Below are 25,006 nucleotides of genomic sequence, written 5' to 3'. Positions count from 1 at the left end.
GTTTTATAGTGAGACACTACATTTCAACCTTCTTGAGTAGCAATCAAGTTCAATGACCCTTTTGGTCATTCAGTCTTTACTAATAAAACTCTCTGAGTCTGATTACTATAAAATATATTACACAATTTATAATAGGGTTATCATTCTTTAGCAGGATGATAAAATCAAAGCAGAACCACATGTGAAGTCAAGTCACAACACCTATGCTACACACACATGGAAAAGAGGATTTTATTCATGCCACTTAAGATACAAAAAAATCTTTTCCAAATTTCAGCTAAGATAAAAACACATCTAGATTCTGAACACTTTTAATGATGTATTTGGGGATACTTTAGCAAATCAGTCAGTTTCTACCTACCTACCTCAACTGATCTTTACTTTTTAAACCCAGGCTAAAAAGAGAGTAAGAGATAGTTAAATATACAGTTTCAGAAATGATTAAGATACAGAGTTAAAGAAACAGCAAACATTAGCTTTGTATACTTATCAAACGCAATGAAGACTTACAGCATTTCTATCAAAATTTATACAAAATGAAATCACCTTCTTACACTTTCTCAAAAGGTCATTATTCTACTCATAATATATACTTTATCTTTCTAAGCTCATAAAGACAAAGTCTGATTTACTTCTTTCTTCCATGTCTGGTTACAACACAGATAGTTCATTTCTTGAACTAACCTTAACCTCCTCTGAACCTGAAGTTTCAGCCACACATTCTTTTGCCTTCTTTTCAAATCCACGCAACCATTCACTGTAACTCTGTAAAAAAGAGAAGTCAAAATAACCAATTTTCAAAAATATCTAAATGAAACAGGTAAAACATTTGAAACAACCAAATTAGATGACCATGAAAAAAACCTATAGACAAACACCACACCTCTGGAAATTTCAAAGAACATAACTGCTTAGTAAATTGTACCTAACCCAGTCTTGAAAATAAACACTGAAAATATATCTCTGTATTACCACCAAAATCACATCTTATTTACATTGACCAAGGATATCTGCAACTGAGTTCTGGACTTTTATATAGAGATCTGAGCTCACTTAATTCCAGCCTCCACCACTTACTAGTGCCGGGATTAATAGATTCAATCTTTAAAATAGAGAAAAGTGAAAATAAATAAATTTCAAAACTTTTCTCAGGTAAACCCATTCTCAAAAACTAAGTGTTCTGAGTTCATGAACTAATGAAGTTCAACTGAAAATACTTTATTCAGAGGATTTCAAACACTATGAAGGTGCTCCAGGGATTCTGAAAATATTTAGAAATACATACATATAATGAAATGTTTTTAAAATCATAATGAGAAGCAGTAAGAATATATAAACATTTACTTGTTTAAAGTTTTTTTTTTTTAAGATTTTATTTATTTGACAGAGAGAGAGAGATCACAAGCAGGCAGAGAGGCAGGCAGAGGGGGAGGCGGAAGCAGGCTCCCTGCTGAGCAGAGAGCCCGATGTAGAGTTCAATCCCAGGACCCTTGAGATCATGACCTGAGCCGAAGGCAGAGGCATAACCCACTGAGCCACCCAGGTGCCCCAACATTTACTTGTTTAAAACCAACAAAGGGGGGCGCCTGGATGGCTCAGTTGGTTAAGCAACTGCCTTTGGCTCAGGTCATGATCCTGGAGTCCCGGGATCGAGTCCTGCATCAGGCCCTCTGCTCACCAGGGAGCCGGCTTCTCCCTCTGCCCCTCGCCCCTTTCATGCTCTCTCTCTCTCTCAAATAAATAAAATCTTTAAAAAAAAACAAAAACAAAAACAAAAACAAAAAACCAACAAAGGGGCACTTTCGTGGATCAGTCAGTTAAGCATCTGTCTTCGGCTCAGGTCATGATCCTGGGGTCCTGGGGCTCTCTGCTCAGCAGGGAGTCCGCTTCTCCCTCTCTCCACACCTACCCCTGCTTGTGCTCTCTCTTGCTATCGCTCTCAAATAAATAAAATCTTTGAAAAATTATAATAAATAAAAACAACAAAAGCTCTATTTGTGCTGATAGATTAGCTAATGCAAAGACAAGGCATATACCTTGGTTTAAGTCATTCTAGATTTTAGAATAAATTATCCTACATTTTTGATGCTCCTTGTCCAAATTTTAAACTCTGATAAAGAGTATCTGTTATAGGGGTGCCTGGGTGGCTCAGTGGGTTAAAGCCTCTGCCTTCGGCTCGGGTCGTGATCCCAGCGTCCTGGGATCGAGCCCCACATCGGGCTCTCTGCCTGGCGGGGAGCCTGCTTCCTCCTCTCTCTGCCTGCCTCTCTGCCTACTTGTGATTGCTGTCAAATAAATAAATAAAATCTTTTAAAAAAAAAGTATCTGTTAGATACTTAAAAGAGACTAAGAGGAAATTTGATTTAAACTCTTTGGTTTAGTTTACTTCGAGGAAAAAGAACACATGAGATTTCTATCAACTGCTCAAATTTAAAGCTTTACGTATATGGCTGGATCAGGATTCTCTATACTTTATCAAGTAAGAATAAAAAATAAATAAAGCTGGATGCTGTGATCACCCCATAAAAACAGTAACTCATAGTTACTTTACAGTAACTCATAGCTCCAACTGGTCAAAAAGGCCTATTTTTTAAAAAGATTTATTTTTGAGGGAATGAGAGAGCCAGTGAACGGGTGAACACGTGGTGTTGGGGGAGAAGAGGGAGAAAGTCTTAAGCAGACTCCACACTCAGCGCAGACCCCAATGCGGGGCCGTTCTCACATCCCTGAGACCCTGACCTGAGCCAAAACCAAGAGTCAGACACCTAACAACTGTACCACCCAGGCGCCCCCCAAAATTACATTCTCACATTATAAATTTGATCCAAGACTAAACATATACTATTAAAATCCTACTTAGCTTCAAATACTGGAATTCGATAAAAGTTAAAAGTCAGCTGAAAAGATGATTTAGTTGCTTAAAGTTTGTAAACATTCCTCTAGGTCATATAGTTTGGATTTCTCCTATATTGATTAGCTAGCAGAAAAGCAAAAGAAAACAGTAAAAAGATTTTACTTCATGTATAAAATTCCTTTTATATCTACTGACTATATTAACTTAATAACTTTAATTAACACTGTTTTATCATAAATTAATCTATCCTTCACATTTTTAAAAGCCTAAAAATGCTACACTTTTAGTAGTAGAGTTGATATATTTCTCAAATAAGAGACTACATGCAGAAATAGCCAACTTTTAACAAGTGGATGAACAAAAGCGAAATATCATCACCCAAATCTTATGGTAATTTATAATTATTTATAGTGTCAAAACCTATATGGCTGTTGAGGGTAATACTGCTGTTAAGAAAGAGTCTGTTAGGGCCCCTGGGTGGCTCAGAGGGTTACAGCCTCTGCCTTCGGCTCAGGTCATGATCCCAAGGTCCTGGGATCAAGCCCTGCATCAGGCTCTCTCCTTGGCAGGGAGCCTGCTTCCTCCTCTCTCTCTCTGCCTGTCTCTCTGCCTACTTGTGATCTCCCTCTGTTGAAAAAAAATAAATAAAATCTTAAAAAAAAAAAAAAAAGGCTGTTACATTAAGAAGAATTTTTCATGTCAGTGATTTTATACTATCTTTAAAGAACAGATATCATAATCACTAACTCTCAGCTCAATATAGCCAAATAAAATAAATCCCAATTTTATGTCCATTAAGTAATAGAATTATAAAGTAGAAATAAATAAAAACAGGTCATGGCCATAAAAGAAAAACCATTAAATAAACGAATAGCAACCCCTTTTTCTAGGCTTCATGTAAGACCAGCACTAGAACTAACAATGTATCCTTAAGTCTATCCAGTACAAGTTGTCTCATCAGTTGAACTCAGTGGTAGATATTTAACTATAGTGATCAAACCCGAATGTATCCACAACAGTTAACAAGGAAACAAAAGAATTGCTGCTTCTTATACAAGTTAAATGTAGACTGTATGAAGATATAATCTGAGAGCAACAGCTAAACTCAGACTACACATAAAATAGACTATTAAATTAAGTTTATTTATACCACACCTAGCATCCACAGAAAGAAGAGCCAAGAGCTCCTTGGAGAAACAGCTGACTCCCAAGTTTGGGGTAGAAGATGTAAACGATAAATCAGAAACATCTTGTCATATCACAAAACAAAGAAGCTGTGAGAGTTCAGCAGTGCTGTGTCAAAAAAAAAGACTTGATAGCCAGCCTAAATAAGTTCTAATCAGCCAAAGAAAAACAAGCAGACCTTTACAGACCTCATGATAGAAGGGCACAACATTGCTATGAAGAAGTCTTGCCTTACTCCATCCTACACCTGAAGGACTGAACCTGAATCTCATCAAGACTCTAATGACTACCAATTTATGGGACATAAAAAGAACAGAGAACACACTGACACTACAGGGATGCAGTTAGTTAAATCCAGACTGGGAAATTTCTTATGAAACCACCTGGTCTAAAAAAAGGCGGGGGATGGAGGGGGACTGGGTGGCACCACTGGTTAAGCATCTGACTCAATTTCAGCTCATGAGATCAATTTCAGGTTATGAGATCAAGCATCACATCAAGCTCCATGGTAGGTATGGAGCCTGCTTAAATTCATTCTCTCCCTCTCGAAAAGAAAAGAGAAGGGGGGGTGTTGCTGTCATATAGGAGGGGATCCGCAGAATCAAAAGGATCTAAGAGACATCTTAAACCAATCACATACTGACCTTACTTAGCTCCTGACTATAACAAACTACAGTAAGTGGTTGTTATTTCATTAAAACTGAAAATTTATATGGCAAAAGGGAGAAATGCATTGACAAATGTATAAATTAAGGAGTTTAAATATAATTTTTAAAGCAATCCTTATCTTTTAGAAATGCATACTAAAATAATTATAGACAAAATGCTCTGATGTTTGAGTTCCTTCAGAATAATCTAGGAAGTACAAGAAACAAGTTAATATAAGACTGTGTACTGATGAATGGGGTACACCAGCTTCATTATGCTATTCTCTCTACTTCTGAGTGTTTAAATAATTTTCCATGAAAATAAAATTTTAAAGAAAGACCTACATCATTTTAAGAAACTACATGCACTCACTCTGCCCTCAAATATTCACTGTAATAATTCTCTGAATCAAAGCAATTTTTATCTCTCACTTAATCTGAAGTAAAGCAAGCTCTTCTGTATTATCTTCAAGCCTTTCCTTAAAGAAGTTAATAGGTGAAAAAATCTTGAGCTTTGAAATGAAAAAAGCCTGGTTCAAAGTATTAAACACATTTAATTAAAAAATAAGGTGTTCCTGGGGCACCTGGGTGGCTCAGTGGGTTAAGGCCTCTGTCTTCAACTCAGGTCACGATCCCAGGGTCCTGGGATTGAGCCCCTTGGGGAGCCTCCTTCCCCATCTCTCTACCTGCCTCTCTGCCTACTTGTGATCTCTGTCAAATAAATAAATAAAATCTTAAAAAAAAAAAAATAATAAGGTGCTCCTAAAACTAGAAGAAATCTATTTTGAGGTGCCTGGGTGGCTCAATCAGTTAAGTGTCCAACTCTTGACCTTGGCTCAGGTCTTGATCTCAACATCATGAGTTCAAGCCCCATGTTGGGCTCCATGCCCAGTGTGGAGCCCACTTAAAAATAAATACATATAGGGGCGCCTGGGTGGCTCAGTGGGTTAAAGCCACTGCCTTCAGCTCAGGTCATGATCCCAGGATCCTGGGATGGGGCCCCGCATTGGGCTCTCTGCTCAGCAGGGAGCCTGCTTCCTCCTTTCTCTCTCTGCCTGCCTCTCTGCCTACTTGTGATCTCTGTCAAATGAATAAAATAAAATCCTTAAAATAAATAAATACATACATACATACATATATATACACACAAAAAAATTAAATTATAATAATAAAATTACGCTGTTTTGAATAAAGCTATTAAAAACATAACTGGTTTATTAAACATTAAGAAATGTTTCTTTCCCAATGCTTATGATCTTCTAAATAATACATATTATGTAAATTTTATAGCATACAAAAGTATCAGTTGAATAAACAGAAATGAGTTTTGAACCAAGCTATTTATCTTACCTACTCAAAAGCACCCTATGCTAAAAATAGAAAAGATTAAGGAATATATGTACTTCTAAACCAAGTGTAGAATGAAAATGTTGTTTATTCACAACTTCCTTAAATAATGGTAAAGAGGACTTATTTAAAGAAATAATAATCAATCTTACCAAATTAGGAGGAACAGATACTTTTGGAAATAATTTTTTGAGAACTTCTTTAGCTTCTAATTCAATAGCTTCCACATGTTGTTGTCTTTCCTAAGGCAGAAGATGAACCAAGTCAAATTTACAAGATTATAGAATTTTTTTTAAAAAGTCTTTTAAGCTTTAAGGGAGGAAAAAGTCACAGTATTTTAAAAATTCATCTTAATACTGACAAAAGCTACAATTTCTTATTTTAAAACATTAAAATGCTTCCATAAGAAAAAATCTGCAAAATCTCTAAAGCATCCTAAATAACGATGTTTTAAGTTAATCAAACCAAGGCAGTATCTGATAATATGGACACTTTCCTTGCTCTTAGAAATCAAGTGATTTGCCCTTCTAGAAACAATGCAAAAAACAAACAAGAACAAAAAATTAAAAATACACTTCCTACAGCTAAAACTTAAACTACATGCAAAAAAATATCCACCTGGACAATATAACTGAGGCTTACTGGCTGGCAAATCTCTTTCTATAAAAAAAAAAAGCATCATGGGATTAAAAATGGCAATTTCACATTTCCAGTTTCAAGGTCAAGTGAAGTTACAAAGAAAAAAAAAGGCCATCAAAATTTGATGGGTGGTACATACGAGAAAAACAGGAAAGAAAAAAGAGGAAAAACTGATGGTGATTAATTCACCAATACCAAGCATCAAGAAGACTAATTCTGACACTTAGAGGGACTCTAACAGCTGTAAATTTGAAGGTATTACAAATGCATGTCTAAATTTGGTGATTTTAAAACTACAATGGATATCAATTATTAACTCAAAACTATGGTTTGTCAAAATTAGGGTAATGACTTGATCACACGCAAGATAAAAATCTAATGGTCAAACTACCTCTACAAAAGAAAAAAAATGACACCCAAAAAACGCACATCTAAACTAAGCCAAGAAAAAAACACTTGTGAAATTCAACAGGTGACAAGAAGGAAAGCGAGCTAGCAACATCTCAACCTTATCTTTCAAACACCATTTAAATGTAACCTTTGAAATCCATCGCTCATTTAAGATGAATACACATCAATTTAGAAAGTCTAAATAACATGAAAATCTAAAAATTACACAATAAAAAGCTAGAGATTCATCACATTCTGTACACACACAAAAAACTTTTTTTCAACATTAGTGGCAGTATAGTACTAGATGTCTTAATGGATTATTTTCAGTGATTCAATAAAGTCCACTATTTTTCAGAAATACACCTAACTGCATAAGATACATTCATTCAAGGAAAATGATTAACTGCTAATTCAGAATTAATTCACAATTAAGAGGTCATTTTTATCATCAGACAACAGAAGTAGCAGAACAATCACTAAAGAAAAATAGGAAAAGAGCACTGTGCAATGAAGTTTTTTGGAAAACTTTCCAAGGGAAAAAGAATCTAACTAAAAGAAATGTGTCTAATTTATAACAAGAGGGAGAAAAATAAGTTAATTTTGATTTGTACTAATTTTGCTAAAAAGTTTCCATCTAATTTGGTAGTTCGGCTGTGGATAGCATTTTCTATTCCACTTTAATACCTGGAAAAGATCTGATATGGAAAGTTGCTATTTTTATCTAAGTGTAATATTTATGAAGTATCTTCCATATGAACCTATCATTTATAGTAGCTCCTCAAGAATATTTACTAAAGATAACTGTGAAAAAGCAGTGTTTCACCCTCTCTTACATTTTACATAAAGTTATTGTTACTTCTATCATCTAAAGCAAAGCACTAAATGAGTTCTACAGAGTTCTTTCTCCTTCCAGCATAACTTATGGTTCTGCTTCAATCAACATCACTTTACACCCAGGCTGTCTGACAAGAGTGTAAATTCCATTAAATTAGAGAAAGACTGTAAATTCTATTCTCTGTAGATCACTAGCTATGCAAGAAGCCACCATGCACCTGGTGTTGAGTTTTGAAATAAGGGTCAATTTCTATACCAAGCACATGATGAAACATGGATAAATTCTAGTTCTCTTTTGGAAATAATATGCAAGAATGCCGAAAACGGTGGCCTGTAATTTCTTGCAGGAATGGCATGATATTAAGTAAGGGTGTGCATACTTCCCAGAAACCCAGTCTTATGAACAAAATAAAAACTATAAGGCAGGTGTTAACAGTAAAATACGAAGTAACAAAAACAACCAGAAACTACACCAGAACCCCCACTGCTAATGGAACTGACTGCAACCACTCACAATGAAATAACGTCCTACCTAGCTGGCCCTGCTTTCTATTTTCCCTGGCCTAGATTTCTCTAGTCCCACTGTCTGCCAGCTGTCCCAAATTTAGGTCTTAGTGAAATTTAAGGCAGGTGAATAGGTACAGAAGTACAAATCTATTACACTAGAGGAAAAATAATGACAAACATACTTGATTATAAAAAAAACTTTAAAGAAATTATTCTACTTAAAAAGAAAAAAAAAGTCCTTCAAATGTCATTAAGACCTACATTTAAAATTCAATAGATTACCATGGTCCACAAAATACTTAGAGAATGCTCAACTAAATCACATAATTAACTTTATTAACCCATTTACAAAATTCAATACCCCTGTTCCACATATATTCTTGGTAGAAATTGTCAAAATGCTTGACTGCACTGGCACATTCATTTGTCTCCATCTTTAAAAACAACTCTTCTCGGGCGCCTGGGTGGCTCAGTGGGTTGAGCCGCTGCCTTTGGCTCGGGTCATGATCTCAGGGTCCTGGGATCGAGTCCCGCATCGGGCTCTCTGCTCAGTGGGGAGCCTGCTTCCTCCTCTCTCTCTCTCTCTCTGCCTGCCTCTCCATCTACTTGTGATCTCTCTCTGTCAGATAAATAAATAAAATCTTTAAAAAATAAAAATAAAAAAAAAAAAACAACTCTTCTCAATATTAAGCCATCAGAATCTCTGAACCCATGGAACAACCTGTACTCATGGAGAATATCTTCTATTGTTTTGAAAAAGAGGGAGCTATATGTTTTAGGAGTACTTTATACACTCAGGTCAAGAGAACTATCCCTTTTATTAATATTCCATACTAAACATAACACATGCCCCATTACTGTCCAGCCACTTCAAAACCTGAAGTTTTAACTCATCTCTTCGAAGGAACCACCAGAATTGATCCTTAACACTTTGATCATTTTCTACCTTGTGTGAGTCATCTTGGTGTGCCCCAAAGAACTTAGGAGAGTTAGTGTGCATCGAGATATTCAAATGTGTTCGTTAATTCGGTTAGATTTTGGGGGGCCAAGGTTTTTACTAGAGTGCCCTTAACTAACCCACAAGGGGTACCGTGACAAGAGCTTACATGGGTAGCATAGGTCTCTTGAGATTCTTCAGCTTAAAGCAGTAATCACCAAAGCTCTAACAATCAGGTAATCACAACTGCATGCTCAAAATTAAAGCTTCAAAGAGTAGATGAAAAAAGCAGAGATGACAGAGATGATAAATGTGGATGATAAGGAGATTTTATATTTAAATTGCAGTAAAATTAAATGCTTTAGTCTGATTTTAAGACAAGCTGCAGATTTTCTCTGTTCAGTGGATTGCTTCTAGGAGTTAGCATTACAACCTTGGAAGTCTTGTTCACTTTGTCCTGCAGCATTTTTTCAGTTGATGCCAATGCTTCCATTGCTTCCCAGTTTTTCTCCCGAAGGTCCTAATCATTTTTAGAAAGAATGATTTCAGTTTATCCATAATTGAAAGATTTTTTGCTTTTTATTTCATCAGTATTTTGCACTGCATTTAAATGCTGGTTACTGCAAAATTATTTCAATGGGAAATATGTATATTAGCAAAAAAATAAAAAGCAATGTTTAGAAGTCTGAATGAGAAAATAAAGATGCCCACTTCCCATGTTTTAGTATACACACCAGATATGCCAGCTATAGAGTAATTACTGTGTACATGTGACAAAGAAGAACGCATTCAAAAGTAAACACACAAACCAAGATAAAAATAGGATTTCAGGTACACCAAATATTAGGGGATTAAGGACAGGGCAAATACACAAGTACTGCAAAAAGTTTTACATGTGATTCTTAAACAAGGCCCATGAACACTCAGACTTTCCACTACAGCATAACATCTTTTCCTCTAAATAGGTTTTATTGAATTAATGCATTTCGAGTCCACCTAGGAATAACAGAGTCACTCCTTGTGCTTGCCCATCTTTTTTGGCATGGTCAAATGTGTATGCCATAAAGCAACCTGACATGAATGTATGAGCTACTTGATCAAGGCTGAAAACAGGGAGGCTGGAAAACTAAAAACCACATTCTTTTGGAAGAGAAACAGAAGTCACTTGAAACTGAGTTCTGAACTATCTATTTTAATAGCATTTCATTAGCAAATACCAGTAAGGACAATCTGCTATATTTCAGTCTTTCTTCAGATTTAGAAATCTAAACGTTAGATTAAAAACAAATAAAAAGCCAATAATCACCATTTACTGAATTCTTAATGTGCCCAACACTGAACTTGGTGCTTCTCATAAATTCTCATTAACCCTCACAACAACGCTAAGAGGTGTTTACTCCTATTTTATAGATGGGGAAACCACAGGTAGGGTAAGTTAACAATTTTGGCCAGATGTACACAGCCAGGGTGGTGGCTGAACTAGAATGGACTGATTCCCCAATGTGCTGGCTCTTTTCACACACTTCAATGCCTGGAGCAATGCTGCTGCATTTACTATGTCCACCTCATCTCCAAATCCGGATAATAAAACACAGTTAAGATGTTAGCAGTATATTGGCAAATTCACCTCAGGTTTTGTGGCCAAGCAATACTGTTAGTAATATTACACAAAAATACAAAGGGCAATTCACATACCTAATTTTGACAAACTCAGGGGTGCAAGTACATGTCAACTTGTTAAATTAACAAATTTATGCAAACTTTGAAAAATTAAGCTTTCATTAGAAAACATATCAATTTCCTACCAATATCCCTGTAAGAGATTTCAGTAACATGTTTAACCTTGTTGAAGTCTTAGCAATCATACTTCTGTGTGCAAAAATCCCTTCTCTAACAAGAATGTTTGGATTCTACTTACAGGTATCACCTTCTGGTCAAAAAGAATTTAAGAAAATCACCTAAATTCACTGTCTATTCAGTAAAAGTATTAGGAGTTAAATTTCTTAGGCACTACCCCTTCCCATTCTAGTATTAATGTATTAAGGTTCTAAGGCCCCTAACACTCTTAATTACCAAAAATCTGAACCAACTGTCAGTTTAAAAAAGGAGGTTCCACAAGGCTCCGAAAGACAATTACTGAAAATACTAGGTTTCAATTACTGGGTTACTTCTGGTTTATAAAAAGGGTAGCCCAGTCAAATTAAAAGGAGATGCCACTGATTTTAAAATACTGAGATGAAAAAATAATTTTTTCAAATAAAAGTTCAACAGAAAGTTAGCTGTATTTAAAAAAATAAGAAATCTGAAGCTGTAGTAATTATAGTTTCAATATCTAAAATGATAATTAGAAGTACACAAATTAGTCTTTTCATTTATTCATTAAAATATCTGTTCTCCAACAAAATGATTAATAATCCTCCCCAAAAAGGTACACACAGAACAGTACTTTCTTACAAATATCAAGAAGAAAACTACAGAAGTAAATTTTTAAAAAATGTGATGCATGGTATTTCAGTGAATAAAAAGAAAAGCTTTATTTCTGACAAAGATTTGCTTACATTGTTTTTCTTCCTCTGGTGTTCAACAGCCTCCTTCAAAGAATCTAACTCATTCTGAAGACCAGTTATTTCTTCCTCTCTTTCTGAAATTCTAAACCAGAACATAAATACACATAGCAACATTTTAGGTAAACAGTGAAGGTATTTATTACTACAAAATAAAAACAAGTAGATGATGCTTTGCAAAACTTATTAACAAGCAAACTCTTGTTTAAGCTTAGCTATTAATTGTCACCATAGAAAACCTATTTGTGATACATCCTTACTTTCAAAAATGGCTTTTACAATATGGCATGATGATATTTGTGCTCAAGAGAAATCATCCTCTTAAGAAAGAGTTCATGAATATATGAACTGCTGTAGTTACAGTTTTTCTATTTTTATCTGCGGCAGGGAGGTAGCTATTTTCAGAAGAGTGAAAACTGACATAGACATATTCCCTTTGATATTTTTCCCAAAAGGTAATGAAATTAGTTGTGACTTTCTTTAAATGGCTAACCCACAACAGAAGTATGATATTAATGTGAGGTTGGTATCATCATTTTCATAACATTCTCAAGATTCAGGTTTTTCTAATTCTAATACATTAGTTAATTCCCAGAAATGCAGAAAACAATGGCAAAGATTCACAATTCAATTCTGTTATAGTTGAGAGCAGCTTGGGTAGAAAGTTAAATTACAAATAGCTCCTCCTTAAGAGTAGGTTCTATGTAAGAGGTTGGCAAATTAGGGCTCGAGGCCCAAACCAATCTTTTTTGGTCTGGCCCTCAAGCCAAGAGCTGATATTATGGTTTTAAAGAATTGTTAAAAAAAAAAAAAAAAAAAAAAATGCAGGGGGGGTTGCAAAACAGAACTCTGTGGCCCACAAAGCCTAAAATGTTCACTACAGGCCATTTATAGAAAAAGTTTGTTGACCTTTGCTCTATACAAACTCCAGACTCAATATACCAGTAAATAATTCTAAACTAGTAAACCAACAACCTTGTAAATGAATCAAGATGAAAGAATATTTACTTTTATCACCTGATACACGTAATAACAACTAGAATATTCAAACACACCAACTTAGCTGAAATGACCCTAAATATACCCTTTTAGAGAAAAATACAAGGTAACAATGAAAGAAAAATGCTTTAGTAAAAAAAGTCTCCTTAAGGGTGACTGGGTGGCCCAGTCAGTTAAGCATCTGACTCTGGGTTTCAGTTCTGGTCATGGATCTCAGGGTCACGAGGTCAAGCCCCACTGCAGGGTCCTTGCTCAGTGGGGAATCTCTGCTTTTCTCCCTCTCGCTCTGTCCCTCCTCCTTTCTGAGCTTTCTCTAAAATAAACCTGCACCACAAAAAAAAAAAAATGTCTCTTTAAAAGAGCACTCCTATGGTTGCCTGGGTGGCTCACTAGTTAAGCATCTGACTCTTGATTTCAGTTCAGGTCACGATCTCAGGGCCATGAGATTGTGCATGGGGCTCCAGGCTGGACGCAGAGACTGCGTGGGATTCCCTTCCCCTCTCCCTCTGTCCCTACCCCCTCTCAGCTTTCTCTTAAAAAAAAAAAAAAGATAATAAATTTTTTAAGAAAACAAGCAACTATAAAGATTGAGATTTTTTTTTTTTTTTAGGGCAGAAGCAGAAAATTATTTGCATCATTCAATTCCACAACGATACTAGAAGGATAACGGAGATAATTTAAGGAAAATAAAGGCTTAAATATATATTTTAACTTGGGGCGCCTGGATGGCTCAGTCGATAAGCGTCTGCCTTTAGCTCAGGTCATGATCCCAGGGTCCTGCTCAGTGGGAAGCCTGCTTCTTTCTCTCACTCCCCCTGCTTGTGTTCCCTCTCTCACTGTCAAATAAATAAAATCTTTGAAAAATATATATATATACATATATGTATTTTAGCTTTATTAGATGTTTTCTAAAGTATAAAAACCTTAAAATCTCCCTTAACAAAAATCCAAATATCATAAAAAAGCACATCAGTTTAGCCAAGGGCATAGCTAAATGCTAGTGACCTGTAGTTCAAGAAATCCAAACAGAAATGGAAAAATTAGGTGCCATTTGAAGTACATTAAATTCTTATCTGAGAACTGTTTAACACATAAAAACGATTACCACTTTCCAAACTGTGCATCAAATTATTACTTACACTTTTAATAGTTCTTCATGTGGGGGAAAAGATGATGCCTATTAAAAAAAGTTAAATGTTATTTCAAAATAGTTATTTCTACAAAACTACAAAAAAGCTCTTCTCAGATATAAATTAACAAAGATAAAAACACTATATATTCTGTATACAATGTGACCAAGTAATTTTAATAAAAATATGTATAAATTTGGAAAAGTACTGAGTATTAAATCGAATCTTCCTTGCCATAACATAAACTCTTCATTTAACAAGTATTTATCAATTTCCAATATATGTAAAGCACTGAGCTAATGCCCTAAATCTTCCTATTGTATAATTTTTATTTGACTATATTAAACTTCCAAAAGCCAAAAAAAAAAAAAAACCCAAACACAAAAACAAACACAAAAACCTTAAGATGAAGTCAAAAGAAAAACTAAGAAAAGTTAGCTTCCATGTAAAAACAGAAATTCTACATAATACGTATAAGTACACAGACTTTCACATACAGTATTTACATTCAATCTCCCAAACTTATCTACTATACTATAATCTCCCAAACTGAATGACTACAATCTCCCAAACTGAACCACTATTCTATAATCTTCTTGCTAAGAAGAACACATTCTTTGGACCCTCATAATACTCTCTAGCTTACAGAAAAATCAAACTATATTTTGGTAACACCTTAAAAAAAAATTACACATTTCCATTTTATTTTTACTAAGCAGAATTATACCTTGAAAAAGTATTTTAAATAGAGGTCAACTATTATTCATAACATTACACATTTCCTAGTTTCTCTCCAATTACTAAATTGCAGGGAGGGTGGTGGGGACGGAAAGGAGGAAGGAAATACGGTATACACCTAGAGTTAAACTGACCTCTATAGGATTTTGAATTGCTAAGAAAAACATTCTAGAGGATCTGAAAACACAGAGATATATAAAAGAGCTAGAATATAGGTAGCAATTTATTTGCATATACCTTATAAATTATAGATTATTTTATCTTGCATATGGCATAGTAAATTACTCTTTTTAAGGACATCTTCTAAACACTTATAAATAAAACAAGATACTTTAGTCTCCATAAAAAGGCAAAATAGTTAAGAATACTTATAGAAAGTTAGGAGTTATGTAACTTTTTACCACATAAATGAAAGGCAAGCTACCTAATAGTACCTACCTGTTGGTAGTTCTGTTGCTTAACTTGCTCAATTTCAGACTTGAACAATTTGTTTTCTTCCTGTACTTCCTATTTAAACAAAAATTAAACATGAATACCTGCACAGAGATTATTTTCCATATAAATTTTTGAAACATACCATATAAGCCAGGGTAATTCTAAAGTAGTTTAAGTGATCATTTAAAAATAAGCCCTATATTAAAACACAGTATAAAATTAGAATAAATTACTCAGTACCAATCTGAGAGTATGTCTCAATGGAAGAGTGCAGGATCCAGAAATAGATCCAAATACCTCTAAGGTGTATAGGGTGACATTTCGGATCAGTAGGTCAAGTTCTAAGTGACATTTTGGGCTGGATGTTTCTCTGTTAACAGGACCATCCTAGGGGCGCCTGGGTGGCTCAGTGGGTTAAGCTGCTGCCTTCGGCTCAGGTCATGATCTCAGGGTCCTGGGATCGAGCCCCGCATCGGGCTCTCTGCTCAGCAGGGAGCCTGCTTCCTCCTCTCTCTCTGCCTGCCTCTCTGCCTGCTTGTGATCTCTCTCTGTCAAATAAATAAATAAAATTAAAAAAAAAAAAAAAACAAAAACAGGACCATCCTGTATACTCTGGCATGTTCAGCAGTATCGATGGCCTCCATCTTCCATATGCACTAGCACCCCTCCACCTGCTATGACAACCAAAAATGTCTCCAGACATTGTTCCCTGGAAAGCAGAACCACTCCAGTAAAGCAGTAATGGATTCTTTAATAATGTGGTTAACCTTTTTTTCCCCCAAGGCTAAAATGTTATTCTCATAACTTACTCAAATAAATTACAGAGTAAGACATCAAACAAAAAAGCAAATTATAAACATATCAAAACGTGAAAATACTTTTATAATCATAGAGTGAGAGATACCTTTCATTCCAAGACTTCTCAGGAAATTACTTATATTTGAGTATATAAAAGTTAACTTCCAAAAGTAGGGAGAAAAACACAAATGAAATTTTAAAAAAATTTAAGAAAACAAGTTACTTCTTTTTTTTTTTTTTTAAAGATTTTATTTATTTATTTATTTGTCAGAGAGAGAGAGAGAGAGAGAGAGAGAGAGCGCCAGCGGGAGAACACAAGCAGGCAGAGCTGCAGGCCAAGGCAGAGGCAGAGAGAGAAGCAGGCTCCCCACTGAGCAAGGAGCCCGATGCGGGACTCGATCCCAGGACCCCGGGATCATGACCGGAGCTGAAGGCAGCGGCTTAACCAACTGAGCCACCCAGGCGTCCCGAAAACAAGTTACTTCTTACGTGACAAAAGGTTAACTTCTCTTATTATGGGGAAAAAAAAAAAAAAAGCTTTAATTTGGTGAGAAAAAGTCAACCCAGAAAAAAAAAAATGTGGGAAAAATTAAAGGCCAATTAATAGACAAATGAAGTACTTCTCTCACAATCAAATGCAAATTACAACAATCCAACCATCTTTCAAGCATAGTATCAAATGTTTTCATCTTTGTCAGTGTTGGGAGAGAATGAAAAGGAAATGGCCTTCTATTGCAGTAGATGCGTTAAAAAAAACTTTTGGAGGGTGATTTAGCACTAACAATATTTAAAATGAATCCACTTGGCGGAGAAAGAACGCAACAGAACACTTGGAGCAAGAAATGTAAGCAAGAGTGGATGGAAACAATGCAGCCATCTAAAATTTGCTTTCATTTCAAATTAATGTTCTTTCAATACTTTCAATTTAACAACATGGGAATGAGAAGATATGGATTTTCAATTTTAACTACCTCTTTTCAAAAAGAAAAAGAAACTATATAACTTTTGACCCAAAATTTTGTTTCCTGGAATTTTAAATACAGATATACTAGCAAAAGTATTGACAATGCACACACAAGGATGTTCACTGTTGTAATAGGAAGCACAACTCTAAATAATCTAGGCATCCATAAACCAAGACTGATTATATAAATGACAGCAGATGATACAACAGAATACCACAAAGCCACTAAAACTTGAAGACAGAAATGTGCTTATGTGGAAAGATCTCAAAAACATTAATAATAGAGGGAGAAAAGCCAAATACAAACTTGTGTATAGTTGAATACACTGTGTTGAAAACAAGTACACACATATTTTATGAATGGACACTTTCTCAAAAGATACATTAAGTGCTAATTTTCTGAAGAATGAGACTCAGTACCTGCCTAGGAGGAAAGAATCTCTCTATCCGGTTTTCTTTTGTGGTAGTTAAAATTGTTTAAAATATGCAAAGACAATAATTCATTCACACAATAATTAGTTTTAACTAATATATTCACCTGTAACAGCTTTGTTTTGCTAGAAAGATCATTCTCCCTCTCTTTTAGTACAGTTTCTATTCTCTTCATTTCATTTTCCTTTTCTTTCAACCTAGAATTTTTATAAAGACCTTATATTTAGTTATACAGATAAAAAAGGACAACCAGACTTTAATACCACCCCTAAGGAAAAAAAGATAGCAGAAACAATGTCTAACAGATGTTTTCTCCAGATTACAGCAATTTATAAATGTTTTAAAAAACATTTCCAGAATCACTCAACTCAAAGTACATCATAAAACTGTTACAGTTTATTTCATAGTTAGCATTTCTTAAGCAAGCATGGCTTTATCGAAGCAGAAAATCTAAAATAAAAAAATTAAAAAAAAAATAAAGCCATTATTAGTTGACACTGGAACTTAAAATATGGCCAAGCCTTTGTAAAGCTATGCTACATATAATTTAATCTGGTTCTCCCTTACCCAACATAGATGTAAGTCTTACTCTATCTAGCTCATGTGAATCCCAATTGCCCTGGTCAACCTAAGTAAAAGACCTCAGTAACACCCAGCACTATTAAACTGATCTGTTTATCTATTTCCTCAGGGCAAGAACCCATCTTAGCCATTTCAGTATTCCTGTGCAAAAGGGCATAAAACCGGCTCTCAAATATTTGCTGAACTGAAAGTTATTTTTATCCCACCTTAATGTAGAAAGAACTTCAAAATGTTTCTAGGTCTACGTGAAAAATGGCAAAGGAGAACACATGTAGAATAGGATTCAAAAGTTGGGGATAAACCACAGAAAAACTTAAATACATATTGTTAGGTGAAACAAGCCATTCTGAAAACCTACATTCTGTAGGATTTCAACTATATGACATTCTGGAAAAGTCAAAATTATGGAGACAGTAATTATGGAGAGCAGTGGTAGCTGAAGATTGGGGGTGGTGGGGGGTGGTATTTGGAGGAAGGAAGGGAGGAACAGGTAGAGCCAGAAGATTTTTAGGACAGTGAAACTATTTTGTATGATACTGTAATGATGGATACATGTCATTATACGTTCCTCAAAACCCACAGAAGACAGAAGAACCCTAATGGAAACTATAGACTTCAGTTACTAACGGTATTTCCACACTGGTTCATCAATTGTAACACACCTACACACTAACACAAGATTTAACAAGAGAAACAGGATGGAGGTGGGGGGAAAATAGAAACTGTACTTTTCTCTCAATTTTCTGTAAACCTAAAATTGCTCCCCCCACAAACCTAATTCTATTTTTTTATTTTATCAAAAATTTTATTTCTTTGAGACAAAGAACACACAAGCATGGAGAAGGAGCAGAGGGGGAGGTTCAAGCCAACCCCCTGCTGAGGACCTGAGGATGGAGATCATGACCTGAGCTGAAGGCAGATACTTAACCAACTGCGCTACCAAAGGGCCCCTATTAATTTTTTTAAAAAAGAAAACTGATGCAGAAATAGATCTAAAATCATACACTTTGGGGCGCCTGGGTGGCTCAGTGGGTTAAAGCCTCTGCCTTCAGCTCAGGTCATGGTCCCAGGGTTCTGGGATCGAGCCCCACATCGGGCTGATCAAGCCCCGCTTCGGGCTCTCTGCTCGGCAGGGAGCCTGCTTCCCTCTCTCTCTCTCTGCCTGCCTCTCTGCCTACTTGTAGTCTCTGTCAAATAAATATGTAAACGCTTTAAAAAATAAATAAATAAAATGGGGTGCCTGGGTGGCTCAGTGGGTTAAAGCCTCTGCCTTCGGCTCAGGTCATGATCCCAGGGTTCTGGGATTGAGCCCCGCATTGGGCTTTCTGCTCAGCAGGGAGCCTGCTTCCCTTCCTCTCTCCCTGCCTGCCTCTCTGCCTACTTGTGATCTCTGTCAAATAAATAAAATCTTAAAAAAATAAATAAAAATTAAAATTTAAAAAATCACACACTTTAATGATTTATATACCTAGTACAAATGGGCCAGAAAAATGTCTCTAAGCTTTCTATTAGCAAATGAAACAAGTACCTTGATAACTATACAATGCCCCCATGATAAACAATTAGTTGTACAAATGAGAATTTTAGTGTCAAGAATAGAGACATCTCCTTTGTCCTCATAAAGACAATGACCTAATGTCTTCAATATCTTACTTTTAAAGACACAGTTTCAAAGGGCCACTTCTTAAACATCCATAAAGATTGACGGCATCACAGTAAAGCAAAAATCTTTTTAAAGTAATTCTATAGTATGCCAAAAAGATGAAGTCCAGATATCCCTCTCACCACTGTGAACTGATTTAGTTAGCTAAAGTTAAGAGAACAGACTTTTTAATATAAAAATTTGCTAGGATGAACGTCTAAAGACTAGTAGTACCTTCTGTGCTGATCAGACTCAATATTTTTATTCTTTAGCACAGTAACTGGTATGAAAACAGATAACCATTCTTCTCAATAAGCAAGTTATTTCTTAGAGATTAAATAATCTTCATCAAGGTTATAACTAAGATTATCTTCCGGTTGATGGGTTTGAAGGGCTTGGAAAGGATAATATCCCCATGTATCTGAAAGCACTGAGAGATACTGTTTTATTACACCGAAAGAGACTTATTAGCTTATATGCCTCTGGACTTTAATTCCTAATTTAACAAGAAATGACTGAGAAGAAACTCATGATATTCAAGTACATTCTGCAAAATAATGAGAACTTCCTCTTTGAAATGCTGTATAAAATTATACTTACACAGTCTCAAAAGTATAAAATTATACTTACACAGTCTCAAGTTCTTCAAATCGTGATGCAGAACATGCCTAAGGAAGAGATTCACATTTTTAATTCTAACATCAAAAAGATCAGGTATTACAAACTACAAAGTATATGTACTATATATAAAGCACCAATAAAATAGAAACATAAAGACATAATTTTGTTAAAATTAGGCTATCCACAAAGATAGAATGAACTTTAACTGAATTTTGTATATCCATTTATTAAGGATTACAGATTAATATACCAATTAAACACGGATACTTAGGTAAGTTTAAGAGTCAATCTCAAAAAGTAAGGATGGGAAATGCTTTTAGGCTTAGGCCGACAAATCAGGCAGAAAGACTTGAAAAAGATAAAATTTAACTTATTTTATAAACAACACCACAACTACGGTACAGTATTTTTATGCCAAGTAAACTAAGAGAGTATACTAACTTCTTTATTTTCTAGCATAATATAAAACAGACTCCTCACTTTTTATGTAATGCACTGGTAATCTATTTATACTATACCTCTTTCAAGTTACATTGTGCTACCTCTTGAACATGAGCTTTTAAAGATTCGTTTTCTTCTTGAAGATCCTGAAAAAGAATTGGTATGAATTGAACTGACAGTCAAGTATAAAAAAGGTGTTTACTTTTGTTTTTAACTTCTTACCTGTAACCATCTCCCTCGATTGGCTAGGTCTTTCTCCTTCTCTTCTAAAACAGTCTTCATGGTATTCATCTGTTCTTCCTTTCCTTGTAATCTGAAAATAAGTTAATAAGAACTATCAGTGAAAATATTACAGAACCATACAAACCAAAATTATTGGGGACTGGAGAAGTAGATTTTAGGTTGTAAACAGACATAAACTAAATATTTTAAGTACAAAACTATACAAGATTTTGCAGATAATAAATTAAGAAGTATAAGACGATTGGAGTGCCTTGGTGGCTCAGTCAAATAAGAGTCTGCCTTCAGCTCAGGTCATGATCCTAGAGTCCTGGGATCAAGCCCCATATCAGGCTTCCTGCTCCATGAGGAGTCTGTTTCTCTCTCTTCCTCTGCCCCTCCCCCTGCTCATCTTGTGTCTTCTCTCTCTTTCTCTGTGTGCTCTTTCTCAAATAAAATCTTAAGAAAGTAAGTATAGAAAGTAAGTATAGGATTATTAAAAAATTTCCATCTATCACTACAGATCCAGATAGTGAATAAATTAGGGTAGCTCTACTCTCACTCCATATCATCTTCTTTAAATCAATACCAGGAAATCAGACAGCGTATTACCACTGGTTTGGCTATGAAATACATAGTCAGTTTCACAGTGGCTATTAAAATGGGCAAAGAGCAACATCTCAGTCCGAGGTCATATTCAGATTATAGATTATGAAAAATAAGACTTTCCACTCTATCCCCATTTCCATCAAAAAGCTTAAGTTAAATCCTAGTGAAAACGTAAAACTATGATAACGTTTTGAGATATAATTTCATATTCCTAAAAATACTACGTGAAATTAAATGAAAAGAAGCTCTGATTTTCATTGTAACTATACTGTATTTGTATTTGAATTATACATACTTATATTTAACCTGTGGAAAAAGATATTAAAGGGCAATGAAAGAAATGGTACTTACAAGTTCTGAAGCTCCTGAATTTGAGAAGTAATAGATAACTGAAATAGAAAGAAAAAAGCAGAAAAAAAGCTATTTATAATCCATTCAACTGACCTTATGCTTTATGATAAACTTTAAAATGTGTACACTTCAAATTACAAAGATCCTAGCTGAATTATTCATGCCAAAATGAGATGTGTTTGGATTTTGCCTTCTCTTGATTCCAAAGACAGTAAGAGTAACAAAATAAAAATGTGAATAATAAGTCTAAATAATGTGGTAATTCTAAAGTTGTGAAAATTAGAGTAGTAACTGTACATATACCTCTCTACTGTATCAGAGCTCTTCTTTCCAGTCTTCCAAGCTGTCTACTCAACAGTACTCAACATTGTCCTTTTTTTTTTTTTTTAAATCGTACAGTTATTCAACACCAACTTTTACCTTCCACTGTCTTCTCAGAGTTCCTTCAGATTTTGGCTTAGATGTCAGTTCCTCAAGAGATTTTCCTAACCTTTCAATCTATATTAGAGAACTGTGATCTTTTCATCATAACCTGTTTCTTTCAACACATTATCTTAAATCATTAACACAGTGCTTTCACAAGCAGAAGGAACTCAGGAAATATTGTTGGATGAATGGATGAATCCTCACTTCTATGCAATCTTACTTTTTCAATGAAGCCTTATCAGATTAAACTCACCAAACCCCATCTATGTCCAGTAATCTCCGGCTACCTCTGAAATCCCCCCAATGAAGTCTGTATTTTGTTCTATAGGCAAAAGTTAAGCAATACGTATTCTATAACAAAACATTTGAATCCATGCAATTAAAAAAAAAAGGTTAAAAAAAGATTTACCAAACTCTTTTGTGTTTAACTTGGCAAACTAAAATGAAACATTAATACAGAAAACAATTTTTAAAAGTTAAAAAATATATTGAATAAAATATCAAGAACACTTTCTCAAATCAGGCATAAATAAATAAAATACATTTTTTAAAAATGCACATAACCCAAAATACTTACAGCACACTACTAAAAGTTTTTTTCTGAGTAACAAGAAAAAAACCAAATAGCTCATAAACACATACACTAACAAATCTGTCATGCTATGGCTCTGGGATTTTTACCTGTTGAGCCTTTTCAAGCTGGATATTTCCTATTTCTTCTTTTAGAGCCTCTATTTCCTGTTTCAAATCCTTGACAATGACAAAACAGACAAAATTGGACAATGGAAACACAGAAATTGACATAAAATGCAATGTCAGACAAACACATGAAATTAAATGATATTCACTAAAGCTGATAAACAAGGGAAAAAATAAAAAAGGAAGAAAAAAACCCAGCACACAGTTTACTCTCTCCCAATACCTGAATAGTTTTCTCCTTATTAGCAACTTTGAGAACTTCTGCTTCCAGAAGCTCTTCCACAGACTTGATCTTTCCATCCTTTTCATGAATCCTTAGATGAAGAAATACAGTATTAAACTTTAATAGAAATCAAGACATAAACAAATAGCACCAACAGGGGTCATCCAAATGAACTCTTCCCATTTTAAATAAAATAGCAAAGTAGCTTGCACATAAGAAGGGAAAAACATACTTAAAAGTCTTCTTAAATGAGGGGCACCTGGGTCGCTCAGTCAGTTAAGCATATGACTCTCGATTTTGGCTCAGGTAATGATCTCAGGGTACTGAGATCAAGCCCAGCATCAGGCTTAGTACTAAGTGTGGAGCCTGCTTAAGATTCTCTGCCTCTGTCCACCCTCTATAAAAAAGAGGCGGTGGGGAAATATTCCTAAATGAGAATTAATCAGTAAATACCAGATGGCTAAAGCTGATACACACAAGGAGAAGCAGGTGATCTGCTTCAAAAGTGCACAGAGAATGTTATGACTTATACCCTGAAAAACACCGGGAAGAATCAAGTTTCTCTCAACAATATTGGCTTCCAGAGTTCTGAAAGCAGTAGCAGAATGTATACACAATTATGGCATCAAACTTTACAGAGGTCAAGAAGAGGATACATGCTCTCCATATCCAGTATAACCTGGTTTTTTTTTTTAATAGTTCAATTTTTACTGCAGAAACAGAAAATTAACAGTTCGATGCCACAAGAAAATAATTGGAATCAATTACAGAAATAAATGTTTTAGCAATCACACTACACTAGAAAAGCACAATGAAATTCCCTTAATCCAGCAGTGAAAAATTCTAGAGTGAAGGTTAAACATACAGCTATCTAAATTGCACAAGATTTATGAGCACTAAGAAAATGGACCAAAAGAGAAAGACCAGTTTAAAAATATCACCACTTACACTTTCTTAAGTTCTTCAACTAGAGATGCAAAAGAAACCTGGAAATAGGAAAGTATCCTACTTAGCAATTTGCTCAAAATATTAATGAATTCAGAAACAGAGAGTATATTATCCTTAAATTTTCTATTATACCAAAATCCAAATGATAACAATAAACCCAGGAATTGATTCTTTCTAGGTTTTTTTTAATGTTCTAATTATGAAAATGAAAAGCACTCTAAAAGTAAGTAGCTTTAAGGCTACCTATGGAAAGTGTAGGCTAAAAAAAAAAAATCAACAGATACATGTTACAATTTATTAATAATTCTAACCAGATAAGAAGAAAAGAGAACTAGGAAATTGCCTAATTCCAGATAGCTCCTTCTACTGCTATTTAGAGTCTTTCTCCATATTTGTACACTCAGAACTTTTATACCTGCAGTAAGCGGCAATGACATCCTATCTAGAGTATGCTACCCAGTGTCTGGTAAATAGTCAGCATTCAAAAAATTGCAGCTTCTAATACTGTTAATCAAGTCACTAATCATTCACGGATTAAAACTATGACTGACAGGGGCGCCTGGGTGGCTCAATGGGTTAAAGCCTCTGCCTTCGGCTCAGGTCATGGTCCCAGGGTCCTGGGATCGAGCCCCACATCAGGCTCTCTGCTCGACGGGGAGCCTACTTCCTCCTCTCTCTCTGCGTATCTCCTTTGCCTACTTGTAATCTCTGTCTGTCAAATAAATAAATAAAAATCTTAAAAAAAAAACAAAAACAAAAACTATGACTGACAAATTCCACATTGGTGAAAGGAGGAATAAACAACAGACTTGCTCTATTTGAACAGGTTTGTGCACTGTTTA

The 25,006-nt window shown here is 35.0% G+C and overlaps 1 protein-coding gene across 4 annotated transcripts in view; it reads right to left on the bottom strand.

Moving 5' to 3' along the window:
* The window catches only part of LOC111160030 (kinectin 1), a 108,352-nt gene that overhangs the window by 13,155 nt on the left and 70,191 nt on the right, over positions 1-25,006 (bottom strand). For 3 of the 4 annotated variants that reach the window (XM_022522810.1, XM_022522801.1, XM_022522829.1), the window contains exons 22-35: positions 24,165-24,202; positions 23,217-23,307; positions 22,976-23,044; positions 21,869-21,906; positions 20,912-21,002; positions 20,767-20,835; positions 20,258-20,295; positions 17,510-17,600; positions 15,213-15,281; positions 14,046-14,083; positions 11,902-11,992; positions 9,777-9,863; positions 6,186-6,275; positions 685-765 (exon numbers count right to left, since the gene is read on the bottom strand). In XM_022522810.1, coding sequence (XP_022378518.1) covers positions 685-765; positions 6,186-6,275; positions 9,777-9,863; positions 11,902-11,992; positions 14,046-14,083; positions 15,213-15,281; positions 17,510-17,600; positions 20,258-20,295; positions 20,767-20,835; positions 20,912-21,002; positions 21,869-21,906; positions 22,976-23,044; positions 23,217-23,307; positions 24,165-24,202 — 981 coding nt within the window. Of the gene's footprint in view, positions 1-684; positions 766-6,185; positions 6,276-9,773; positions 9,864-11,901; positions 11,993-14,045; positions 14,084-15,212; positions 15,282-17,509; positions 17,601-20,257; positions 20,296-20,766; positions 20,836-20,911; positions 21,003-21,868; positions 21,907-22,975; positions 23,045-23,216; positions 23,308-24,164; positions 24,203-25,006 lie in introns of all 4 variants that reach the window. The other variant, XM_022522820.1, reaches the window with a different exon arrangement.

Source organism: Enhydra lutris, unplaced genomic scaffold (assembly GCF_002288905.1).
Source record: "Enhydra lutris kenyoni isolate GAN:26980312 unplaced genomic scaffold, ASM228890v2 scaffoldscaffold4, whole genome shotgun sequence".
NCBI classification, from domain to species: Eukaryota; Metazoa; Chordata; class Mammalia; order Carnivora; family Mustelidae; genus Enhydra; species Enhydra lutris.
This window is presented reverse-complemented; position numbering and strand designations above follow the sequence as displayed.